The 11,786-nt window shown below is 34.8% G+C and overlaps 2 protein-coding genes across 4 annotated transcripts; both read left to right on the top strand.

Annotated features, from left to right (window-relative positions):
- The first annotated feature begins 3,631 nt into the window (after positions 1-3,631).
- DCAF12 (DDB1 and CUL4 associated factor 12-like protein) lies at positions 3,632-5,901 on the top strand. 2 transcript variants are annotated; one of them, XM_090163791.1, is made up of 7 exons: positions 3,632-4,261; positions 4,321-4,527; positions 4,587-4,647; positions 4,710-4,972; positions 5,045-5,305; positions 5,366-5,482; positions 5,551-5,901. In XM_090163791.1, exons 1-7 carry the CDS (start codon positions 3,872-3,874, stop codon positions 5,704-5,706), a joined length of 1,455 nt encoding a protein of 484 aa, XP_090019917.1. In that variant the 5' UTR covers positions 3,632-3,871; the 3' UTR covers positions 5,707-5,901. The 2 variants fall into 2 exon arrangements, with proteins under 2 accessions (XP_090019917.1, XP_090019916.1); XM_090163790.1 differs by having other exon boundaries at positions 3,633-4,261; positions 4,321-4,531; positions 4,591-4,647.
- A 398-nt stretch (positions 5,902-6,299) lies between these two features.
- LOC149923170 (tyrosine-protein kinase transmembrane receptor Ror2-like) lies at positions 6,300-11,414 on the top strand. 2 transcript variants are annotated; one of them, XM_090163160.1, is made up of 11 exons: positions 6,300-6,409; positions 6,494-6,662; positions 6,760-7,032; positions 7,087-7,211; positions 7,272-7,601; positions 7,664-8,066; positions 8,136-8,224; positions 8,291-8,444; positions 9,121-9,274; positions 9,344-9,629; positions 9,702-11,414. In XM_090163160.1, exons 2-11 carry the CDS (start codon positions 6,563-6,565, stop codon positions 10,428-10,430), a joined length of 2,643 nt encoding a protein of 880 aa, XP_090019286.1. In that variant the 5' UTR covers positions 6,300-6,409; positions 6,494-6,562; the 3' UTR covers positions 10,431-11,414. The 2 variants fall into 2 exon arrangements, with proteins under 2 accessions (XP_090019286.1, XP_090019287.1); XM_090163161.1 differs by having other exon boundaries at positions 6,347-6,390.
- The last annotated feature ends 372 nt before the right edge of the window (positions 11,415-11,786 follow it).

Below are 11,786 nucleotides of genomic sequence, written 5' to 3'. Positions count from 1 at the left end.
CATACTAGCGACTGAGGCTGCCGCTAGAATACCTAATGCAGTTTGATATTCATGGTAGAAATGAATACGATAGCGGTCGGCTTAAGCCGCATTCACACTATCCAACTTTAGTCACCTGACTATATCTGTCTGACTAGTCAGCCCGACTAGTCAGGTCAGCTTTCGCGTTCATACTATCCAACTAGTCAACTTGGTGTTGGATGCTTTTTGTCGGGTAGTTGAGCATGAGGTCGTTTATATATCATTAACCAAAAAGAGAAAGGAAATTTAGGTAGAAGCTGTCTGCTTGTTTTTCTGATTTGGGAAACTTGGCTTTGGCTCAATATTGTGGCTGGTTAAATTTATTGTTTTGAGTGATAATAAATATGGAGTCTGATGAATAAAAGAAAATTGCTTAATTAGGTAATTTTTTGATCGTAAATAAACAAAGGGTGAAAAAAGAACGAACAATTAGATTAATTCTGTTATAATTAAAAAGGGAAAGAAATAGTTATAAAACTTACGGTTTCTTTACCTATCAATCTTTCTCCACACAAGGATCAATATGTCGAAAAGTTTATTAAAAAAGCCTAAATTTAACGTCGTCCGCTCACTGCGATTTCACACGTGATCGCATTAAAGTAACTTTTTATCGGTTTCTATTGGCTGCTGCCACCTGACTAGCTAGTCTGCCTGATTTTATTCGCCTCTCTTCCCGATTCAAAGTCGGAAGCTTCCCCGACAAAAATCTTATCAGCTGAAGCATTCACATTACCGGACTTGTCTGTCAGACAAAAATCGGGCAGCTTGTCAGCTGACAAAAGTTGGATAGTGTGAATGAGCCTTTACTTGGTCTACTCATAACTCCGACTACTAAATCATTCTTCTGTGTATCTATGGCAGAGTTAAAACTCCTACATGTAGCATAGAAATCGTATAACAAACTAGAACGCTTAATCGAATGGCTAACAAGGTACCGATTAGATTCTTGGCTAAAACGACAGTAACGCCATCTGCGCTGCCTCTAGAGGCGCGCTCGCGTGTACCTTGGTTAAAAGTTTCCCCCCACCCCATTGAAATTAATGTAAAGTTGGCGATAATTAAACGTTAATTAACCTACCAAATGATATAAGAAATATTCAACTGACAATTTTTCCCGTTTATATGAACTTAAATGTAATATAAAATCGTCTTGAAAAATCGTTTATCGCTTTACAACATTCAAAAATAATATTTTTCCCGCACCATGTAGATAACCGAACATCTGCTCGTCTAGGTAAAGTTTGTATTGTCAACACGCGTATTAGAAAGCAAAATGAGATTTTAGAAAGTAGGTTGTAATTCGGAACGATATTAATACTTTTCACGAATTTTGTTTCATAACTTTTCATCCATTGGTTCGTTCAGAATGTATCTTTAAAGTAGACGAAAATTTTAAGTCTTAAGCCTCGGTTTAATCTACTGCGTATTTTGAAACGGAAAAACCCGATTACTATCGTTAAATCTTGGTTAAATGATGGCGAACGCTCCTTGTAATAAGAAACAAATAACGAAATACGTTCTAAGCTTATTTAACGCCAAAAATTCCACGTATTTCGTTATTTGTTTCGTATTAAAAATATCATATTATTAATCCAAGATTTAACGATAGTAATCAGGTTTTTCCGTTTCAAAATACCAAGGAGTATACCTATCCTTCTTGAAAATTCGCAGTAGATTAAACCGAGGCTTAAGACTGGGAAAGATTCACCGCCTTAAAATTTTCGTCTACTTTAAAGAATAATGGATGAAAAGTTATGAAACTAGCTTTTAAATAAACCTTGAAACTTATTTCAAGTTATATTTATAATTCACTGATGACCAAATTCGCGAAAAGTATTAATATCGTTCCGAATTACAACCTACTTTCTAAAATCTCATTTTGCTTTCTAATACGCGCGTTGACAACGCAAACTTTACCTAGACGAGCAGATGTTCGATTATCTACATATGGCGCATTAAAAATATTATTTTTGAATGTTATAAAGCAATAAACGATTTTTCAAGACGATTTTATATTACATTTAAGTTCATATAAACGGGAAAATTTGTATGTTGAATATTTCTTATATCATTTGGTAGGTTGATTCGCTCGCGTTCTACATGTTGAAGAGTCTCATCGGTGTCATGTTTTCTTTTCAAAGCATTGATACTGGTCTTTTGGATTTATTCTTTACGGCAATCAATATGAACTTAAATTGAAGTGATCCATTATTCCGACTTTCCTATCATTTTGTCTCACACAACCTTCACAATAGCTTCATTTTCAAGCGATTTATTGCAAAAATAACAAGAGTTAGCTATGTGGTAAATTTTAAACGCGGTTACATGAAGAGCGGCGGATGCGATTTAAGTCAACGAAGGCACAAAATTGTAAGACGCGTTTCGAATACAACGTTAAAACCGCGAATACGACACCACGATTGCTAGTATGTAAAATGTTCAATGTTCATAGAACATTTTTTGTGGGAAATAGCCGGACCCTAATGTTCATACTTGGGTTTATAGCCGTACATGTACATACAATACTAACGTAGATATTCGCGATAAACCATTACTGTGCACCGGTTTCCCCCATAACCATTGCTCGTAAAACAACTATTTCTAACAGTAACCTGTGAAAAGATATGATTTTGTTTGAGTAATTACTCCTAAAATATTTAATTACGGAATTTTGAACCATTCTTAATTTTTTATTAAAAAAAAACTAGCTTTCTATGATTTGAAAGAAACGCGTTTTCTAGTGCGTTCTTAGCGATTGGAAATTATGGTAAAAAGAAAACTATTTCAAATACTAACCTGTGAAAAGATGTTTTATTTTGAGTATGTACTCTTACACGATTTGATTACGCAGTTTCGAGCCATTCTTCAACTTTAATTAAACATAAGTTACTTTAAAGATTTATAAAAAACCGCGTTAGCGTCGAGCTAAAGTCGGCCATTTAATTTTAGGCGAAATGGAGTGTTAGTTCACCAGTTTGGCACCGATGGCATAACTTTCGTTGCCAGCCAAACGAAAAGCATGGACCAAAGGCAGGGTTTTTTAAAAGTTCTAATCGGAACCCACGACAAAATTTCAAAAATCGTTCTAGTTTGTTATCCGATTTCTATGACATGTAGAGCATGGAGCAAAGACCCTCTTTTTTCCATGATGCAGGGTGATCGGAGAAGGTCTTAGTTGGGTGCGTTCAGGAAAAATTCGAACGCAAGTTACGCAACCAAACTCGCCACGGCGCCAACCATTGAGTTGGGAATATTAATCTAGAGGTCCAATCAAAACGTCGGATTTCAGTATTTCGCGAAACAAGTTTTTAAAAAATAAGAATACTGCTGTCTGGTCTGCTCCAAAATGACGAGAAAACTTTATCATTCTACCCGTGGCGCCGTCTATCTCTCAATAATTCGTTCAAATAAGACGCGTTTTCCGGCAAAGAGATTTTGTTTTTCAAAAATAATGGATGGCGCCACGAGTCATATGTTAACGTTTTCTCGTCATTTTAAAGGAGACGGCACATTCATAATTTTCAAAAACTTGTTTCGCGGGGAGCAGATTTGATTGGATCTCTAGATTAATATTCCCAACTCAATGGCGCGAACGGATAGCCGCGTCTATCTTTCCGTCAAAAAGTTTTAAATTTTTAATAATTAATTTTAATAATAAATCTCGTGCGCAAAAATGCAACCCTTTAATTATTTTGATTCCAGTATCAACCGATTTTAAAATGTTTTCCTAATCAGAAAGGGGAAGTTATTTATTAAGCCTTTTTCTCCAAATAATTGACAGTGTTTGAAATCTCAATGTTTGTTTATTATTCCCTAAGCCTAACTTGATATAATTTTTGAACTTATAATAATGGCACATGCTAAAAGGATTGCCATTGAAGGAAAACTCTACCTCAATAATAATCGTCAATACGCACCAACGTTTAGCAACGTTAGTAATCGTGAGGATGTTATAGGCAAAATATTACAAGATTTGGAATGGTTGGAACAGTTTTTAAATGGTGATGTCTCAAAAGATCCTCCTAAAGAATCTAGAAACTTTGTGGATTATATCCAAGGCAGAGAATTGGGACATCAGAAATTGCAACGGTTAAAAGTCTCAGAAGAACATGGAACACGACTCTCTCTGAGCTATAATCTTTTGAAAGAGAAAGAGTTTAAATTTGAGAGTCTCAATAAAGTGTTTTGTTCAACCTGGTTAAATGAAGGTCATATTTTATTTGGTACTAAATGTAACAAGGTAATTATTTACCACATATTATGACATTTAGATTTTTACTCATATTTTTGTATTTGCAGCTAATAGTTTTAGATGTTAACTCAAAGAAAATGGTACAAATTCCATGTTTAAAAAGTAGCGAATTAAGTATTCCACCCAAGAATCCATGTGGTATTCATGCTTTACAAATGAATCCTTCAAGAACTCTGGTTGCAACTGGAGCTTTAAATTCCAATGACATTGCTGTTTATCAACTTCCCACATTAGATCCATTATTTGTTGGAGAGGCTAGTTGATGATTTTTCTTATAATATTAAGACCACTAATTATACTTAAATGTCTTTAGGGAGCGCATAAAGACTGGGTTTTTGATGTAACGTGGCTAGATGATGAGTTTTTAGTCTCTGGTATATTTTAGGCATTTTTTGATAGTATCTGCGTGTGAATGATTTAAAGACTGTGTTTCCAGGTTCTAGGGATACGACAATGGCTTTATGGCGTTTACAACCAAACTCTTTTTCTTCCAATACAAATGCTACTAGCAAAGTTGGACAGTCGAGTAGTACTGATTCCTCTTTGCCTAAATACCAGTCTATGCAACCATTGGCTGTTAAAGTTTGCAAAAATGCGGAAAAAGTCAGAGCTTTAATATTTAATAACAACTACCAGGAGTTAATTGCTTTATCCTTAAACGCTTATCTGCACCTTTGGGATGCCCAAACGTTCAAACAAGTAAATTATTTCAATTATTTGTTGTTATTTATAGGAATGACAATATTGTAATTTACAATATTTTTGTTTCAGAAATTTTCAAGGAAATTACCATTTTCTTCCGAAAATGTTTGTTTAGCTCAGCAATCTGATAGATCTTTATACGCTGTAGGGTCACGCTCTAATATAACCCTTCTTGATAGCCGAACGTTGCAACCCTCAATTAAAATAACCTCCAAATACCAGTCTTGCGGAATAAGATCATTGAGTTTTATGGGTGAACTCTTAACAATTGGAACGGGAGTCGGAATTGTGCTATTTTACGATATAAGAGCCCAGAAGTATTTGGATCAGGTGTGAAATTTAAATTGGATTGATAATGCAGACATTATTTTAATTAATTTTAATATTTAGGTGAACTACGCAAATGAACAAGATGCCTCAAAAGCTGCTGCCAAACGGAAGAGAAATGATTCCAGGGCTTTGCAAAGTTCGCAGCAAGTGATGCTGAAAGCTACTAAAGGCTTTGTGGTTAGTATAATTTGGCAGTGTTTGCTATGAACCAATTATCGAAATGGCTTTTATTGTTTGGTTTTCAGTACCCCGATGAACAATTTCCCGACTTCTATCTAACTTTAGAGTATAGTCCTGCCATTTACACTCATTGTTACGATGGTTCAGGGACTCGGCTTTTTGCTGCTGGTGGTCCTTTGCCAGCCAGCTTGCAAGGGAACTATGCTGGACTTTTCTTGTGATTAGTTTTAAATACTGAATAGAATTGTAGAATATTGAAAAGATCATCCCTTAATGATTTTACATGTAAATAACTATAAATGTAACATTTAAAAGCAATGTTATTATCTCGGGCAGATTTTTTTGTTTTTGGAATTTCTTGTTAACATTATGTTTAATTTTAAATTTCCATGAAAATATGATATTGGTTTTTATTTTGAAAACAAAATTGAATATTTTGTATACCGTTTTTTTTAAAAAAAAAAAGGTTAGCTAGGTTATAATATTATAGAGAGTAGCGAGGCGATTAATTTTGAAGAAATATGTTTTGCGTAATTTTTTCTTAAGCGCCTTCATTTATATTCAATGTAGACCAATTGAAGTTTTATTTAAGACATTACTAATCGAAATAAAGTCCGAAATGTAAAGCTACATGTAATAATATTGTATAAAATTCAACGGAAACGCCCTTTTTTAATAAAAACATGATGAAAAAACATTCTTTGCCCTCCCAATTTTTTCTGCGACTGGGATTAACTGTAGTGCCAGGTGATACTGGCAGCGGTGACACTAATCAATAACAAAATTTGGTGACTACCTGATAGTAGATCAAATTCTTAGAGCGGTCTCAAGTGCTTAACGTCGGCAGTTTCTTTAGATAGTCTGAATATTGAATAATACAAGTTTTATTTTAACATTTTATAGAGGTATATTTAATTTTGTCAAGTAATTACTTTAAAATAATATCTAAATAAATAAATTTTCTGCGTAGCTCTATGTTTTAATGATTTATTTCTGAATTTTCGGTAGAGGGAAAGACCTAAGCCTTGGTCATGTCAAAGTGACAATGACTCACTGTATGAAATATATGTGTATAAGATGGCCCCCATAGTTTTAACGCTAGTTATTTTTATAATAAGTAACTTCATTGCTACTTCACACCTAACTCCAGCGCCCGTTACATCTGAGAAATCATTTGGTAAGATATTTTGATTGTACTGGTATAAAGTCTAAAAGTGTCTATGAAGTTTCTTTCAAAGAAGTAGTTATTAATAGTATCCGAAATTCCCAATAAGGTCCTGTTTTGACAGTTGAGCCTGTATCTAGAAATGCAACAGTTGGAGATTCGGTTATGTTTAATTGTTCCGCCACTGATGATCACAAAATAACATTCCTCTGGCAAAAAAATGGTGGTGATCTCTCGGGTCAAGGTGTTTCCACTATCCAGAAATTTCCTAATGGAAGTTTAGCTTTAGCGAGTGTTGGTAAAGCGGATGAAGGAACTTATCGGTGCATCGCTCGTAGCCCAAATGGAGCTTCTAGATCCGAAGCTACATTATACATCCAAGGTAAAATTGTGATAGGTGTGTTTGAATTGCAAACTTTATTTTACGATTTTGCAGTCCCCCCCAAAATTGTCAGAGGCAGGTCATATTTCAATGTGACAGCTGACTCCGAGATTTCTTTAGAATGCTCAGCAGAAGGAGATCCTTCTCCCATCATAACATGGTTCAAAGACGGAAAACAAGTTAGTATTATCTTTGAAAAATTATCTCAAGGTGATCTAAATCTTGTCTCTTTCTTTCAGATTTATGTTCCCGGATTAAACACGATATCTCACTCCATTCTTAAATTGAATGTAACTTCTCGAACCCAGATTGTTTGCAAAGCATCTAATTTTTTATCCGACGGTGGAGCAGAAGCTACAGACACCAAAGTTTTCCACATTTATCTGACAGAACCAAATTTTGGGGACCAACCAAAAGAATCTATTGAAATGTTTCAAGCAGAAGCTCCTAAAAACATATCCACCTTGGATGGAGAGTTATCTAGCCACTTTAAAAACACAGATATCCCATATGGATATTGTTCTACTTACACTGGAACAGCGTGCAAAAGTTATTTGGGTGGACCAATTGTAAGTTACGTGAAGTAATATCCACTCATTTTTAAACGTAATGAAACTGTTCCCTTTAACAGAACCAACAGAGGCTGGTGTATCATAATTTTAGTAACGAAGGCTCGGTGGAATCTCCAAATGAACAGATTACCGTTGATTTGTGGCGTGAACTAATATTCTCTCTACAAGAACCGTGTCGTAGCGCAGCTGAAAAACTCTTATGCAACTACGCATTTCCAAATTGCGAATGGGTTGGTGGTGTAGCTATCAGTAGACCACTTTGCAAAGAAGATTGTGTGGCGACGCGAGAACTTTTCTGCTATAATGAATGGGCAATGATTGAAGACAATAAGCAACGTGGCATGTATTTTAAATCCAGGGGACATTTTAGGCTACCTCAGTGTGAGGATTTGCCTTCCTACAATAGTAACATTCTCTGTTCTCACGCTTTTCTCACGACCATGAAAGAAAATGAAATTACATGTAAGAGTTGTTCCTATAATATATATAATTTTTTATGCTCAAATAATTTAGTTCCTTTTGATCTTACAGTGGATTGTGTTAGGGGAAGGGGACGATATTATCAAGGAACCATTAATGTTACCAAATCTGGTCTTCCGTGCCAAAGATGGGATTCTCAGGTTAATGAAGAATATCAGAACCAATATAAATGTTCCAATATTAACTGAAAATCAAATTGTTCATAGGAACCTCACAACCACAATAGGCCACCTATGGTTTTTCCTGAAGTTATGAACTCTGAAAACTATTGCAGAAATGCTGGTGGAGAAGAACCATTTCCATGGTGTTATACCATGGACCCTCGAGTCAGATGGCAACATTGTGACATTCCTGATTGTGGTAATGAATTTTTGGGTGAATATCAACACACCAATGCATGTCTGATTTTTTATTTTACTTTTTTGGGATACTTTAGACAATACGGAACATTTCTGTGTCAAAATTATTTTGGGGAAACACCCTGAGCACGAGAGCGTAGTGAATGTGCGGTGCCATCACTTAGTTTATGATTAAATTTTGGTATTTGTCATTTAGTCCACAATCCTTTTTTTACACTTACCTTGTGTTCAGAGATAGGTGCTTTACCAAATTTTCAACGGGAAAATTGGTTTTTGGCATTTTTGAAGGCAGCACTCACCTGCTCCTTGACCATGTAAAAAGTTTTATCAACATTTAACTTACGCAAGTTTAATCATTTCCGTAGATAAAAATTGGACAATGGTTTGCTTTTATTGCATATTTATTTCTTTTAAGCCCATTGTGTATCCTACTTAACCTACAACAACTAAGCGGGCCAAATTTTGGCGAAAGGTAACGCTAAAAAACGGTTATTTTACAAAATTAATATCTTCGCAAATTTTCATTTCCGCAAAATATTTTTGTCATAGAAATGTTCAGTATCTTCTAAAGTATCAAAAAAAAATCAGACATGCCTTGGTGTTGATATTTTGCCAAATATTTTTTCTTAAAATTTCTTTGCTTGTTTTTTGTACTTAATATCAGTTTTCTTCTTTAGATAATTATACTCAAGTCCCAACTGATTCTGAATTACTGGATGTGTTTGTCCCTCCCATGCAACCAGTTTTTACCCCAACTTTTATTCTAATAATATGTGCTGTCAGTCTTTCCGGACTAGTACTGCTTATAGCGATCATACTGGGGTGCAGAAGGTATTTTTTGAATTTTTCGTCTTTTCAAACTTCAGACTGAGAGATATGTTAATTTGTATTGACATTTAGGCTGCAAAATTATCGGAGAGGGTATAATTCGACACCTACTTCAGACGTCGAAATTGATCTGGATAAATTACCATCCAACACGGCTTACCATCGTACCACAGCTAAATTAAATCCGAAATTGGAATTGATGGAATTCCCTAGAAATGACATAATTTACATAAGGGACATTGGACAGGGGGCATTTGGTCGTGTTTTTCAAGCTAAAGCCCCTAGTCTAAACAAAACTGAGGAATTCACCATGGTAGCTGTGAAAATGCTCAAGGAGGAAGCCACAGAAGATTTACAAGTAAAATTTCGTTTTCATAATTGTTCCTATTTTTTTTCCTAATATGATTTAAATTTATTTCTTTACTATCAGAGTGATTTTGAACGAGAGGCGTGTCTCATGTCTGAATTTGACCATCCAAACATTGTGAAACTCTTGGGTGTTTGCGCTATTGGAAAACCAATGTGTCTTCTCTTTGAGTTCATGGGAAGGGGAGATCTCAATGAGTTTTTACGGTCATGTTCTCCTAGCAAATATGTAGTTAGAAATGCAAATGGGGAACTCTATAGCAGTGACATACGAATGAGCGCCTTAGATCTAGTAGATGTCTGTCGTCAAATAGCGTCAGGAATGGTGTATTTGTCTGAGAGAAAATTTGTTCATCGAGATTTGGCCACCAGAAACTGTTTAGTCAATGATCAAATGACAGTCAAAATAGCTGATTTTGGCTTATCTCAAAAAATCTACGCTGCCAACTACTACAAAGGAAGCGAGCATGACGCCATTCCTATTCGATGGATGCCCCTAGAGTCCATATTGTATAACAAGTTTACAGTTGAATCGGACATTTGGGCATTTGGTGTGGTGTTGTGGGAGATATTTTCTTTCGCTATGCAGCCTTATTATGGTATGACCCACGAAGAAGTTGTGAAATTCATTAAGGATGGTAACGTTTTGTCATGCCCAGATGACACCCCACCTGCTGTGTACACCATCATGAAAGGTTGCTGGCATCGTAAACCTTCTAGTCGTCCCAGTTTCAAAAGTATACTAAAAAGCATGACCAATTTGCAAGAGGAATTGAAGAAAGACACCAAATAACCCATTCAAGATCACTGAACATTCCTCTTGATTTCGATATTTATTCGATGTCCATTCAAATCTAACTTGGGGAAATTAAATAACTTTCTACACAAAGAGTCAAGTGGATCAAATAACGCGTCTTAAAAAATTCATGTAAATGCCTTCTCAGCTCTACTTGAAGTATGTTAATTGAATGTTTGTGGTTATAGGAAGTTGAACTGCCCTTTGTTTATATTGACACTATTGAATTGCCCAGAAAGGTGGATGGCCACGACAAAAAAAGAATGATGATCTAATTTTATTTTACATAATTTTTCCTACGATTTTCTAAACTAGTACTCAGCCTTTTATGGTGTGATATATTGTCAGCATTTTTTCAATTGCACTTTTATATCTTTCTTTTATAGAAAATCTGATTATTATAACCAAAGAAGAATTTACTTTAATACTGAGCTCAAACTATTCTAGTCTCAGAAGACAGTGCCATTTAGAATTATATAAACTTTATATAAAGTTATCTCCATAAAATAATCCCATTCTGTTAAAATTATCAAATGTTTGCGCGTTTTATTGATGTAGTGTTTAGGTTATTTTAAATTCTAGTCTGTCACTAGCGAGTCTAGCCCACACCATGTCTTCCACAAAAGTGGTAAGTATTATATATTATGTTAATATCAAAATGAATCTCAGCTTTGAAACAAAGAGCTTAATTATAATTTTATTGCCTTTTTACATAATGACTTTTTCTATACTAAATGTTTTACACATGAAATATCGCTATCGCAGTAATTCGAAAGTAGAGATAGGAAACCTTTCCATTTCTATTGTTTATATTTAAATTACCAACCCAAGTTTAGGTAAACCTTTCTTTTATAGCACATAAATGTGTAACAAAACAGCACTTTCTCAAGAAATTGTTCTATTTTTCTAGAACACCCTACTCATTTTTCCATTTTTGAGAAAAAAAATGATAAGCGAATTATAAATATGAAAAGTGATAAATAAACGGTGTAATAAGAGAATCCGTGTTTGTTGTTTTTTTTTAAAATACAGGATTGAATTTCGCACAAATGGAGATCGAAACAAGTGAGTCACGCCGTGCCCCAAATAATATTTTCACACGAGCTTACCTAGCCGCTACCTTAGAGCAAGTCTGAAAACCCCTATTTGAGAAAAACCAGTTTTAAGTTCGAAATCTAGCAAAATAACAATGATAATCTAATAATGAGGTAGGGTTTTTCGAGAATTTGGCGAGTTTTAAAAATTAAAAATTAATTTTAAAGATCAAACCACCAAAAATGGTCATGGTCGACGTCTAGATTTAATTTAAACAAAGACGACTAATAACCTTTATGAAGATTAGTGCAAAATGTT

The sequence above is a fragment of the Leiobunum rupestre genome, chromosome 11 (assembly GCF_980474605.1).
Source record: "Leiobunum rupestre chromosome 11, qqLeiRupe1.1.hap1, whole genome shotgun sequence".
Lineage (NCBI taxonomy): Eukaryota > Metazoa > Arthropoda > Arachnida > Opiliones > Sclerosomatidae > Leiobunum > Leiobunum rupestre.
The sequence above is the reverse complement of the archived record's forward strand: the minus strand, read 5'-3'. Positions and strand labels throughout refer to the sequence as shown.